The sequence below is a fragment of the Brassica rapa genome, chromosome A03 (genome assembly GCF_000309985.2).
Source record: "Brassica rapa cultivar Chiifu-401-42 chromosome A03, CAAS_Brap_v3.01, whole genome shotgun sequence".
Taxonomy (NCBI): Eukaryota; Viridiplantae; Streptophyta; class Magnoliopsida; order Brassicales; family Brassicaceae; genus Brassica; species Brassica rapa.
In genome coordinates, this window is record NC_024797.2 from 3355815 (window position 1) to 3369380 (window position 13566).

General features: G+C 31.5%; 2 protein-coding genes and 1 non-coding gene across 4 annotated transcripts; all 3 read right to left on the reverse strand.

Moving 5' to 3' along the window:
- Window positions 1-1228: 1228 nt before the first annotated feature.
- On the reverse strand, window positions 1229-5464 carry LOC103856236 (surface protein). The gene is made up of 4 exons (XM_009133334.3): window positions 3664-5464; window positions 2701-3148; window positions 2472-2624; window positions 1229-2391 (listed from the first exon to the last, which is right to left on the reverse strand). The coding sequence occupies exons 1-4, from the start codon at window positions 3775-3777 to the stop codon at window positions 1364-1366; spliced, it is 1743 nt and encodes a 580-aa protein (XP_009131582.1). The 5' UTR covers window positions 3778-5464; the 3' UTR covers window positions 1229-1363.
- A 2552-nt stretch (window positions 5465-8016) lies between these two features.
- TRNAE-UUC lies at window positions 8017-8088 on the reverse strand. Its single transcript has one exon. It is a non-coding gene; the product is annotated as a tRNA-Glu (tRNA).
- A 1134-nt stretch (window positions 8089-9222) lies between these two features.
- On the reverse strand, window positions 9223-11899 carry LOC103856237 (phytoene synthase, chloroplastic). 2 transcript variants are annotated; one of them, XM_009133335.3, is made up of 7 exons: window positions 11602-11856; window positions 10964-11506; window positions 10834-10884; window positions 10301-10473; window positions 9986-10221; window positions 9697-9889; window positions 9223-9579 (listed from the first exon to the last, which is right to left on the reverse strand). In XM_009133335.3, exons 2-7 carry the CDS (start codon window positions 11397-11399, stop codon window positions 9424-9426), a joined length of 1245 nt encoding a protein of 414 aa, XP_009131583.1. In that variant the 5' UTR covers window positions 11400-11506; window positions 11602-11856; the 3' UTR covers window positions 9223-9423. The 2 variants fall into 2 exon arrangements, with proteins under 2 accessions (XP_009131583.1, XP_009131584.1); XM_009133336.3 differs by having other exon boundaries at window positions 9280-9579; window positions 11646-11899.
- Window positions 11900-13566: the final 1667 nt, after the last annotated feature.

Consider the following 13566-nt stretch of genomic DNA (forward strand, 5'->3'; position numbering starts at 1 on the left):
CTTAATTTATATGATTCATTATTTTTAATAACAAAAACATAGAATCTTTTTGGAGCTTTTTGGTACCTTCTGCTTTCTTAAGCCAGATTGGAATACAAGTAGCATTGTATCAAACTTACATTACAACAGTAATGAAATTCACATTTTTATCCAAAAAAAAAATTTGGTACACCACGGCATGACTTAAAGAACACAGAAGAAAGTGTCGGACAAACCCGCCGCCGAGCTAATCAGTAAAATAATTTTAGTGTCTCAATGGCCGTCCTTTATCTTTAAAATATTTTTTGGCTTTTCTGGTATCAAAGCAGTCGTTACGAAAATCACAATCTTGAAAATAATTTTGATAGGGTAATAAGCATCCTCTCATGGTGAATTTGTGATTATATATCATAGAGTACTTATGAATTAGACCACTTGGATATCAAATACGTAAAAGATTAACAAATTTAGAGGATAACTCAATGGATAAAGAATGGGCTACGTTACCTTATTCTTCCAGGCCTGGAACTTAAATTCTCGGAACTCTTCGTACTCCTCGTCGTCGGAGAAGCTTTTACGGTCATCAGAGTCGTAGCATTCGTAACCATCGTAACTGTCCACATCCCACTCCGGTTCTATCATGTTTGAATAGTTAATTGTCGGAGATCTCTCGACGTCATCGTCTTCTTCGTCGACACTCCATAAGCCTTCATTATCGCTATCGCTTTCCTCTTCCATGCTTGTGTCGTCTTCATCTTCGACTCTCGTTTCCTCCTCCGTCAAAGCTAGTTTCGCCGTCTCATCGTCGCTTTTCATAGTCGCAAAGAATCGAACAACCCTATAAATTATCTCTTACGACAATTTGATAAATTTGATAAGCGTGAGTCCTAGTAGTAAGCCCGAAATTTCTTTACAGGCTTTTTCTGAATGTTGACTTACCTGATATATAGTAAATAACATTACGTTTTATTACCGCGTATTAAAAATTCATTGTCTAGTTTCTTGACAAACAAGAAAAGAAGATTAATTGGGCTTCGGCCCATCTAGAAAAGATCAAATCTCTCGACTATTCTTTTTGTTTGTGGCCCATTAAATTAGTGAAGATCTATTCTGTAACTGTAGTACCTGTGAGCGGCTGCCTGTACATTGTATGTAACTGAAGTAAAATCTAAAAAAATATTGTAAAATTGCCCTAGTATAGATGTATTTCTTAAACATGATTTCATTACACAGAGTGTATTGCAAATCATTGATACCAATCTGTTAATAATCTTAACCGTTACTGAATTTGAGATTTTATTCATACCAAACACATGTTTTTCAGTTTTTCTTTTTCTGTCTGAGAGGCAACATAAAATAAAAACGCAGTTTTGGGGTCACCACACTACTCAGCAATCTGATTATTACCAGGTAACATCTGCAAAGCAGTTCTGTTGTTACTACTCTTTATAGAGAGTTTCTTCACCATCTTCACAAGTTTCCTAATGCTAACATCTTTCAAGTTCTCTTCATCAATGTCCACCTTCTCATTCTTCTTTGCAGCCTCATCACCTTTGCTCTCTCCATTAACAACATTCATCATCATCATCATCTCCATGCTGTTTTCGCTCGTATTATCCACATCGACCAGTTTCATAGCCGAGTTCTTTGATGCTGATTTGTTTGGTCTTGGAAACTGAGCTGAGACTGATTCTTCTGCCACAAATGGAGATACTGGAGCTGTTTCTACTGGAGCCTCTTCAAGCACAAGAGGAGAAGTTGGAGCCGTAATAGAACCTTCTGGTTCAGGTAGAATCACCTTTCCATCAGCAATATCAGTTCCCTGTATGGCTTGGTATGAATCAGCTTCAGAGATAGTGCCATCCGACGCAGCACCAGAATCATCATCATCTCCTTCCGACTCAGTGTCTGAATCACCACCAGTTTGTTCCACCATTGTGTCTTCATCAAAAGCGTTGATTTTCTCAGTCTCGGAATAATTCTCATGAGTCGCCTGTTCTGTCTCGTGGTGGTCGACTTGGTTTGAATCAGCTTCAGAGATTGTGCCATTTGAGTCAATGCCAGAATCGTCTCCTTCCTGCTCACTTTCTGAATCACCATCAGTTTCCACCATTGTATCTTCATCAAGAGTGATGATTTTCTCAGCCTCGGAATCATTCTCCTGAGTCGCCACTTCTATCTCTTGCTGATCAGCTTGGTCTGAATCAGCTTCGGATATAGTGCCGTCTGAGTCAACACCAGAATTGTCTTCCTCCGCTTCAGCTTCTGAATCACCATCGGTTAGGTCCACCATTGTTTCCTCATGGGAAGTGTTGGTCTTCTCAGGCTTGGAATCTTTCTCCTCCACAACCTGTTCTGTCACTTGATAATCGACTTGTAATAAACTCTCGAAAGTTTCAAGGTTCTTGGACTCTTCAAGATAAAAAAAAAGACATTTGGATTTAGAAACGTAAACAAGGAAATTGGTCAGTGCTATTAATTTGTTGCATTACCTTTATTGTCATTAGTTATCTCAGTGTTGGAATGTTCCAAGACAGGAGCAGTATCATCGTCGTCGTTCTTCAACACCTCCCATTCTTTCTTCATGGAAGCACTTAAATCTCTAACTAAGATAACCGCAGCATCTTCAGTTCCCTCCTCTGAACCTGATATTACCACAAAACGCATTATAGATCAATCAGAAGCATTGCAAGAGAGAAAAAGTCACTGTATCTAACTAACCAGCTGGATTCTTCTCCTGTGCAGACACTTCTTGCTCTGTTTCTTCAACGCTCTCAGGTTTATCCAAGGTTTCTTTAGTCTTTAAACTCAGGTCAGCCATACATTTCTCCAACAGCCTGGTTGATCTCCTAGTGCTGTACGCTGACTGGACCATCTCAACCTTCTTACTCTCCTGAGCTTTGCTGCTACAAGAAGCCTTTCTTGTGCTTCTCACTGCAGGAGTTTTAGCCACATCGAACTTGACATTCTTGATCACGCTTTCTTGGTCCAGTTCTCCATCAAGAGGCTTGATCGTCGTCAAACGAGATGACTGAGGTTCAGGTTTCACAGCGGTGGTCTTCCTTCGGGTTGTTCTAGTTGCAGTACTTGGCGGAAGCTTGGCTACACTGGTTGGAGACTGAAGAACATTGGAGTCGGACTGTTTCATGTATTCATCAAGACCTTCAACCTATTAAAACCAAATAATAAAAATAGAATCACAGGATACATAATGAGCACAAGTAAGATTCAAAATCACTAAATCTTGTATGTGAGTTACTCAAAACCACAAGCATGACCAAGATGACTAAATAGATCAAACACAAACGAACAACTTCGCATAAAAAGATATATAAGAGCAGATTCGAATGCGATGAACAAACAATTTATGAAGATCAGATTCACCATGTCAAGGGACTAAAACAGCAAACGATTTATAGATCTTGCTTATTTTGACAGATGTCAGTAATTATTGAGCTAAATCACACCTAAGATCTTCAATCAGTGATCTAAAACTTGGAGATCTAGAATCATCGAGACTAAATCTAAGAATCTATCACTCTGATTCGATTCCAGACTTAATAAACGAGCAAAGCACGATCTCAACCAGCTCAGAGTGATTCTCCGATTCATATAGAACGAATGAAGCAGCTACAGTATTGACGAAATCAAAACGATTCGAGTGTGAGAGGGAAGGAAACTTACAGTCTCAAGAGATTTGAGAGCATCGGCCATGGCGATGTTGGTCATGTTAGCTGGGATTTTGTTGATCTTGCAGAGAAATTGAAGATCTCTTCTGAGAAGGCTGTGGAAATCCATCTTCGCTCGAGTGTGTTGTTGGTTTGAGACTTTGGGAGAGATAGTGATTGTGAAAACAAGATGTTTTATTATTGGGATTGCCTATTGGAATCGGAAGGTTTGTGTGTGGGCCTATTTATATATCTCTTTACTTTTTTTCCCAAGAGGCGCCAATGTAAGACTTAATATATTGGTAGTGGCCGTTGGAGCGGAGGTTTTGAATTTTAAATTTTATGGATTTTAATATCTAATCTATTAAAAGAGAAGTACACATTGAAACTAACCCTTAAACTTGCACAATATTTACAACTTAGTGCCATTGAAATAATTAAATGAACCTACTTTTAAGTAATCTTTGTCTTTTCTAGAATTAATGAAGTAATAATTACTCCTAATTTTATGCTTTCCATGTCTTTCTAAAAATTAATAAAACATTTCCTAAATTAAATTCACAATCAATTAAATATAAATTTTTTAACTTATCTATATCATATTAATATTATAAACATTCATAAATATCAATAATATACACAAAATATTTATGTAACAAGATAAATTACATTTTTGTCTCATTCTCTCCCACAATTCACGTTACTCTTCTTATTTTTTGAACAAATTCTTCTTCTTACCTATATAAATATACTAGATTTGGACCCGTGCGTTGCTACGGGTTTTATTTGATATTTTAAATTAATAAAAAATATTAAAAATCATTTTATTATTGTTTTAAAATTATTTTGCATATATTATGTGAACTTTATTTTATAATTAAGAACTTTTTTTTACACATAAGTTTCAGTTAATATTAGTTAGAGCTAGAAAAAACATTCAAACGTAAAAATTTAAACAGGATCCAACCCGAAATAATAATTATAATGAAATAAAAAGGAATTTGGAAGTTAAATAAGGCCAAGAAGAAATAACAACATTATACACTTTCTTATATACTAATTTAATATTTTATTAAACTTATCTGATGTTAAATAATTTTCTGGATTCATTATTTATTAATGATATATTTTCATAATAATATTTTAATTAAAATAAATTATAAACTACTGCATAGTAAAATAAAAAAATATAATAAGACAACGATGAAGCTTGATTTGTTTTTGACTAAACATATGTACGGTGACAGTAATAATAATCAATTTTTATGAGCAAACATGAGAATATATATATCAAACATGTGTTTGATTGTCGTATAACCAAACACATAAATACCAATCACGATAACATTCTAAGTTTTTGTTTTTGTTAATTTAATAGCTTTAACATCATACTTGTCATCAAATTTTTTTTCTAAAATACTATTAAATATGTATGTTGACTTTTGTTGGGATTTTTTTAAAAAAGGAAAAAATTGTATTTTACAAATCTTGTTTTTATTTACAATTAAAAAAAGAAAAACTATCAAAAACTTTTTATATTTTTGTTTACGATTTTAGAAAAGGAAAAGTATTATCAAATAAACTTTTACAATTATCTTCTGTTTAGAATTTCAGAAAAATCTTATTGCTATCAAATAATTATTTCTAGTTACTATTAAATAATTTTAAAAGTATGATTTTTACAGCTCATATCAATACTATTTTTACACTTCATTTTTGATTAAATAATTTTTAGTATCATGTTCTTCATCAAATTTTCTTTTAAAATATACTATCAAATAACTTCTTACAGTTTTTTTTTTTGGTTAGGAATTAAAAAATATGATACAAATCTCTTTTGTTTAGGATTTTCTTTTTTAAGTTAAAGAACGATCAAATATTTTTTTTACAGTTTTAGGGTGTTAGAAAAGAAAATTAACAATACATAATCTTTTATAATTATTTTTTTCTAGGAGTTAGAAAATAAAAATACTATCAAATAATTATTTCCAGCAAATATTAACTATTTTAAAAAGTTGCTATTTTCAAAATTCGTTTTCTCAATATTACTAAAAATTTTAATTAAATATTTTCAGTATCATATTTATCATTAAATTTTAAAAGTAAAAATTACTTTTACAATTCTATTTGGTCAGAATTTAAAAGGAAACAATCTTATTTGGTTAAGATTAAAAGAGGAAAAAGTTATTTTTCAATTTTTTTTTAATTTAGGATTTTAGGGAAAAAAAGTTATTTTTACATAATGATAAATTTTTATTAATACATACACAATTTGTTTTACAAATGTCACAATCATATCGGGTAAAATATTTTAAGTTATTTTTGGTTTATAATTTTTTAACACAAAATTATCTATTAAAACGATTTCCAACTATAAATCGTTTTGTTTAAGATTTTTATACAACTATTATATTTTCAATAAGAAATTATGTTTAGTCAATTATATATTGTGTCTTATACATACAAACATATATATATATTCCTCATATTCACACATACTACTTATGTACGACAAAAAGATCATAATTAAAAAAAATTGTGTTAGAATCATAAGATGTAATAAGGATGATGAGTTGTTTACAGAAATTAAAAGAAAATATTCAGATATTATTTTTCTTGTAAATACTATTTTTTGTAAAAATAATATGAAGAAGCTTAAACCTAAATACATATGTGAAAATAATATTTAGTTTGGTTTATATTTTTGCAGCATACATTTATCTGTTAAAAATGATACTTAGCTATTTATATGAAAATAATAAGGGTCCTTTAAAATTTTATTTTCTTAGGTTTTAAAAAAGGAATATCACTTATTTTATTGTTCGTTTTTCTATTTGATTTTTATTAAATAATTTTATGTACATGTAGGATTTTATAATTCATTTTTTTTAAAGATTTGTTTAAAAAAAAATATTTTATCTTATAATATCTTTCTTTAGTATCTTTAAAGATGAAAAATATTTTTAAAAGAAAGCAAATACTTTCAAAAAGCTTTTTACAGTTATTCTTTGTTTCTAGAATTTTTGAAAATTAGATTTACTATCAAATATTTTTAAAATATTATAAAAGAACCATAAAATATAATTGTAAAAGACTATGTAATAGTTAATTTCCTTTTCTAAACTCCTAAAAGTAACAATAAAATATTTTTTGTAATAATTTTTCTTTTCTAGTCTCCAAAAAATGTTATAATAAATTTATTTTTCTAAATCTTTTTAACTCCTGATAAAAGAGAATTGTAACATATTTTTGACACATGTCACAATCTTAATAAATTAATTGACACATGTCGCGATCATGTTAATTAGCAACTTTGAAGAACCAAGCTTTATATAATAAGATTACATGCACCATTATAATTATTTACAAACTTACCATGTATATAAAATAATTTATTAGACATTTTCATAAAATTTTGATCCACAAAAAAAAACAAAATAAAACATTTGAATAGATGCAAGGATCATATTCTAAAAATGGTGGTAATACAATTGACGGTTTACAAGATAATAAAATTTAAAAATATAAACTATAAAATTATTATGCTTATAAATTTTATTAAATAATTATTTAACACAGGTAAAATTTTAAAATACATATTATCACTTAGACAAAATAAATATTTATTTACAAAAATAAAATCAAACATCTGCAAGGTCGTGGTTTAAATGTACACAAATTTAAACTCATTTATAATTTCTTATCGTTACATCAAATTTATATTTTTATTTTATTTTCAATCTTAATTTGTATATGTTCCAAATTTCATAGAATTTTAACGATCATTTTATTTTCTTACAAATATTATAACTAATGTTTCATTTATAAATAGCATACTAATTCATAGTTGTCTATTTTTATACTTTTTATTTAAAAAATTGTTAGCTATATATCTTAGACATGGATATTATTATATAAATTTTAGATTTTTTATATAATACCTAATATCGGTGATACATTTTACGCTAAAATATAAAATTAAGTACAAATATAACATTTACATTTAAAAATGTGACTATATTAACAAATATATCATTAAATACAAACATAAATTAAATACTCGCGCGGTCGCGCGGGTCAAGGTCTAGTTTTATGATTATTTTAGTCATCCTCTTGTTTTACATTCACCTCCTTGTCACATGCACTGTATCGGCCAGAAGTAGCGAGATATATTCCGAAAATGGATAGCGGAATAAAAACATTTGTTAAAAAGAATTTTAGTTTGAAAAAGGAATATCATCATTTTATAAGATTTGGAAAAAAAAACTAAGTATATTTTTAGGCCATAGACTGTAAAGCCCATACAAAAGCGTAAATTGATTAGTTTCTTCAGCCATAAACTTTTCAGATACTTTAATATCAAAAAAAGCTCCGATGCCGGGAATCGAACCCGGGTCTCCTGGGTGAAAGCCAGATATCCTAACCGCTGGACGACATCGGATTTTGAAAACTACATTGTTACAAACTTATTTACTTTATACGTTATAATTCAACGATCTGGGGATTTTAATTATTCTCTTCTCTCTACCTCAAGAGCCCTCCTGATCAGATGTGCAAATAAGCTAGAAGATATGACGATCCGAACCAGATAAGCTTCATATTTTCTGTTTGTCTGAGTTTGTACATTTCATAAAAATTAATAAATATTGTTTTCATATTTATTTCTGTTGTTGTATGTTTTAGGGCTGTTCAATATGGTAAAACCGAACCGAACCGAAATAGACAATATGGTTTGGTTTTGGTATATACCATATAAACCGAATGGATATAATTTTATAAAAACCGTAGGATTTGGATATGGTTTGGTATATAACCGATTAAACCGAATAAACCGAACAAAACCGATTAAAAGTAGAAACATGTAAATATGTATCTATTTTGTAACAATACATGAAAATCTATTTGTTACATAAATTAAATTTGTGTTAATAACTATTACCATAATTTTATAGTAATAAAAAACCTTAATTTGTAAAACATTTGAACTATAACTAAATAACAATACATCGCAATTCAAACATCTTATTTTCTAAGTCTTTTTTTTTATTTTTTTGCTTTTTTTAGTCTTCACTAAATTAATATGAAGATTATAAATTTGATGGACAATAATTAATGGAAAATTTTCAATTGAAAAAGCATGACTTTAATGAACATTAAATATGAAAGAGTGGAAAAACTTTTCTTTCATGTTTTTGTTTTGTTTCATATTTTTATTTTCAAAATTTCAAACTTTGATTTTAGTTATAGATTTGATTATTTTATTTGATGGTAGAAGCATTTTTATTTTTTTGTTCATTTATTTGAACATGTAATATATTTTTAATAAATAACGGTGTTGAGAATATGACTCTAAAATTCATATAATATGATCTCAAACAAAATAATTATGTTTTTTGGTATAAAACCGAATAAACCGAAAACCGACGGTATATAAACCGAACCGAACCGAAGTAAATATGGATTTAGAATGGTAGTTATATTTTACTAACCGAAATACTAAAAACCGAAAAAAACCGAACCGAAACCGAACCGATATCCGGATTGAACACCCCTAGTTTTCATAACTACTTTTTATCACAAAACTAGCTCTCCATCCATAATATCCATCTCTCTTTGGTAGCCAAGAGCCAAGAGAAATAAAATATTTTTTTTACTTTTTACATAGAGAAATATAAGTGAGCACCATAAGAATTTCTTTCCCATTTATATGTATATATTAGTAAATTCAACCCTAAGCTTTGCCTTTAATCACAAAAGCCCTCTTAGTTTATTCCTCTTAACTTGAAACCTTTAGTACTGATTTAGCATAAGCTAATGGAAGAGCTGCAATTTTCTTCACTTTCCCAACATAAGCTCTCTTTGTAAAGTTGTTGTAATCATTCGCTTCAATCTCGTCTAATATTCTCCTGTATAATAGGAGCGATGCCCATACCTTTGAAAAAAAAATCAAACAACCAGATCTTGGGGGTTAAATCGATCAAAAACAAAGTTCAGGGGCAAAAAACGAAAATACTTCAAACCAGAAAATGTAAACGGTAGAGACACTTACTGGCCATCTGCTAGCAGCGTCAAGCTCGGTGACGCCTTTCTCAGCTTCGTCGAAGAACATTCTTGCTCTCTTAAGCTGCAGTCTCATGAAGTTTCTCCATTTATCAGTGACTTTTCCAGCGAATATGTCTTCATCTGAGAGTCCAGCCTGAGCTAACTCATCTTGTGGCAGATAAACTCTTCCTCTTCTTGCACTGAGAGAGAACAAAACCATTTCAAGAATGAGATCCGGTTTAATTTAAATAAGAAACCGATATGTAAAAGTCAATAAACCAAATCTTTAGACTTACTCTTCACCAACGTCTCTGAGTATGTTGGTAAGCTGATTGGCTATACCGAGGGCCAAGGCAGCGTTGTAAACACTCTCGGTCGTTGCTTTGGACTTGGGATCGATTCCCATAACCGGAACGCTCATCAAACCGACGGTTCCCGCCACATAGTAGCAGTAAAGGTAGAGCTCATCAAAGTTGTTGTATCTAGACTTCCTCAAATCCATTCTCATTCCTTCAATCATGTCTCTAAATGGCTGCAAAAACAAATAAAACATTAATAAAATGAGATTTATCAAAATATATTGAACGAGGCAGAGAGAGAGAGAGGCTGACCTGAATATCTACAGGGTATCTAGTAACTGTATCAGCGAGGGCAGCGTCAAGCATGTCGAAAGCACGGCCACGGTAAAGATCTTCTAACCTTGCTTCCCATCTATCTAACGCCATGGGGGTTATATGTGATGCATTAGGCCCATCTACCAATTCATCAGTTCTTCTACACCACACTGCACCAAGAAATTGAGTTAAAATCATCAAAGCAAGAACAATCAAACAATGTACGATAGTTTTGAATTCCTCAGATGGACATTAGTATCCCAAAGTCATGAGCTAACAATGTTTAGTTTAATACGAGTAATCTCTAGAGTTTTAGACTATTGGGCCACAAAAGCCCATTAAGACCTCATATTAGTAACTAAGCTAATTCAATTATCTTGGGTTTAATACAAATTTGGATGTTTGGTGCTTCATGGACTTGTCTAAGCCAGGACACAAACCAACTAGAGAAGTCTTAATGTCTACATGAGTGTAAGTTTTGATTGAATAGATACAATTATAGATCAGAGATGCTTCTTGCAGTAACTCACCGTAGATAGCCCAAATAGCTTTGCGTCTTTCAGGTGTCATAAGCAAAGTTCCTGCAACAAAACCCCACTAAAACTCAGGAAACGAACATACAATACTTAGTTACACCAAAGCCAAAGAAAAGAAACAAACCAAGATAAAACGTTTTGGCATATTCAGCACAAACTTCGCCGCATCGATCATAAGCTTCACCCAACAAACTCAAACTCCCAGGACGAACAATATCCTGTGGTTTCTTTACATCGTCAAGAACAGGAGAAGTAGACCTAAGCTGTTTGTTCACCAAAGCTGCTTGACTCAGCACAACATTGTAAACCTTCTCTTCGGAGGAGAGGGTCATCTCTCCTGCAGGATTTACGACTAAGCTTGAAGACACAACACTACTTCTTCTGCGGCATCTCATAACAGAAGAACTCCAAGTTGTTGTTGTTTGCTTCCTCCTACCATTGCTCATTCTCTGACAACGAGAGAGCACTCTAGAAGATTCTAAAGCCCTTACCAACCCACAAGTGTTCATTGGGTCTGGATTTGGAGAAGGAGCAACCCATAACACTACTACAGACGACATACTCAAGTTCTGTTTACTCTGTTTCCTCACTAAGAATAATCAAAATCTGAACTTTGAGTGAAACCCAGATTTTGATTTGGATCGAAGTGGTAAAGAGTAACGCTTTCCTGCAAATGGATTACAAAAAGAGTTTATGAGAAACCGAGATCTCTGATTCTCTATATAGAAAAGGCAGAAGAGTGAAATAGCATAAGAGAGCAACCTTAACCAAACCAGAGAAAACGAATGATGGAAACAAGATCCTACCTTTCTCTCTCTCTCTAGGACCAGAGACGTGAGACGGAGAAAGAGGAGGAAGGACAACGAGATTTTCAAACAATTAATTAAACAAAAGACGAGAAAAAGGTTCGAGTTTGACCCATTTGATGTCACAAGTTTACTTTGCAACACAAGTAGAAAAAAAAAAGAAGACTCTCTTCCTCTTATCACAAACATTCTCACCCACTCAAATTATCTTCTTCTTTTCCATCTTCTCTTGTTTTTATTTACTTTCGTGTGTGTGTGCGTTTGTATATTTTAATTTATTTTTTGACTGGCCAAGTCTGCGATAGGTCTCGGGGTGGACTTGTGTCATGTATCAAGCATTTCTGGTTTCATATAAAAAAAAAAGATCCCAATTTTAAAAAAAACTTACATTTTAACACCTTTTCTCCTTTTGGCCTAGTTATTTAATTAAAACTTTGGTTACTATTCTATATTTGGTTGATTCACCAATTCAGTGCCAGATTCTGATTCTATATTGGGGGATCTATCATTGATATTTAAGCTATTTATAAACAATTAAATATATTACTATTGTTTGAGCCAACATTTGAGATTATGTGGTTTAACATTTAAAAGTATTTCACTATACTACATACAAATATTTTGTGGGAAAAATGATTATTTATGAAAAAAATATAATGTCATTTATAACCGCTAATTTCTCAATTAAAGAATAGAAATGCATTGCCAATATAATAAAGGTTATTCATTTTGCATTGTTTAACAATTTTTTTGGTAAAAATTGTTTATCTGTATTTTAGCAAAAAAAAAATGTTTTTTTTGGTAAACATGTTAAACAAAAAATAATAATAATAAAGATCTAGTATTGAGTTTGTGCGAGAAATATATTCAATGCAACCATATATTAGTCTAATAAAGATCTAGCTGGTGTAGACATTTGATATGATCGCCAACATATCTGTAATACATAATGATGTAGATACAACAAAGTTCATTCCATAACACGAAAAGAGTGTTTTGGTTTAAGCATAATCATGGTGAAAAATGGCGTGTTACAAAACATAACGACACCAGCTTCAGCTTTCAGACCAATGCTAATAATTGAGAATGCATAGGAAAGTTGATTTCACTATTTTAATAGACCACCAATTTACCATTCAAGATATAGTATACTTTTCTGAAAGTACAAATTTTAACGTGGTTCTGTACCGGATAATTTATGAATCGAAAGTGACACACACATAAAAATTGAGACATTACATTAGGTAGACAAGCGATATTAGTTAAACAAATTAAAAATATACAAATTTTGGAGAACATCTATAATAAGAGAATTTATTTATAGAAAAGACATTCTCGGGTTTGGGTTGGGTCCATGAGGCTATGCCACTTTGGGTAAGAGAGATCACGGAGATGCCACGTCGTCCGGAAGCCAATGGGAGAGCGATAAGCTTATCAAATGCGGAGAAGCACCGAAACCGGTAGTGTGGGGACGATGCTTTTTCACGTGTCATTATTTCATTGGTAACAAGTGTTAAAAGTTAGATTTCATTTGTCTGTATTTGGGTCCCACTCTCTCTCTCTCTAGTCTCTACCCTCGTTGGCAACTTGCGTAGACTGAGTTACCTCTTTCGGTCAGAAGGTTTGTCTTTTTCTTAATATCATTTGTCCCTTTCTTATTTTTAGTTTGGTCCGTAGCTTCCTCCGTATCTTGTGTAAAATATGCTCTTGCAATACGTTGATGAGAAACTTTTTTGGTTTAACGATAGGTATAAGCTAAAATTATAGAATATTGAATTTAAATTGGTGTAAGTAGCTTTGATTAACTTTTTTGGTTTAACGATAGGTATAAGCTAAAATTATAGAATATTGAATTTAAATTGGTGTAAGTAGCTTTGATTGTTCTTTGTAATTATATATAACTAGGTGTTTTCCTAAAATA

Bases quoted from the DNA above. Each gene is read 5' to 3' on its own strand.
- LOC103856236 (XM_009133334.3), bottom strand. From the start codon at position 3,777: ATGGATTTCCACAGCCTTCTCAGAAGAGATCTTCAATTTCTCTGCAAG. The intron at 2,625-2,700 runs GTTAGTTAGATA...TGGTAATATCAG, and splicing joins ACAGGAGAAGAATCCAGCTG to GTTCAGAGGAGGGAACTGAA. The intron at 2,392-2,471 runs GTAATGCAACAA...TTTATCTTGAAG, and splicing joins GATAACTAATGACAATAAAG to AGTCCAAGAACCTTGAAACT.
- LOC103856237 (XM_009133335.3), bottom strand. From the start codon at position 11,399: ATGTCGTCTGTAGTAGTGTTATGGGTTGCTCCTTCTCCAAATCCAGAC. The intron at 10,474-10,833 runs GTGAGTTACTGC...TTCTTGGTGCAG, and splicing joins AGCTATTTGGGCTATCTACG to TGTGGTGTAGAAGAACTGAT. The intron at 9,890-9,985 runs GTAAGTCTAAAG...GTTCTCTCTCAG, and splicing joins CTCAGAGACGTTGGTGAAGA to TGCAAGAAGAGGAAGAGTTT.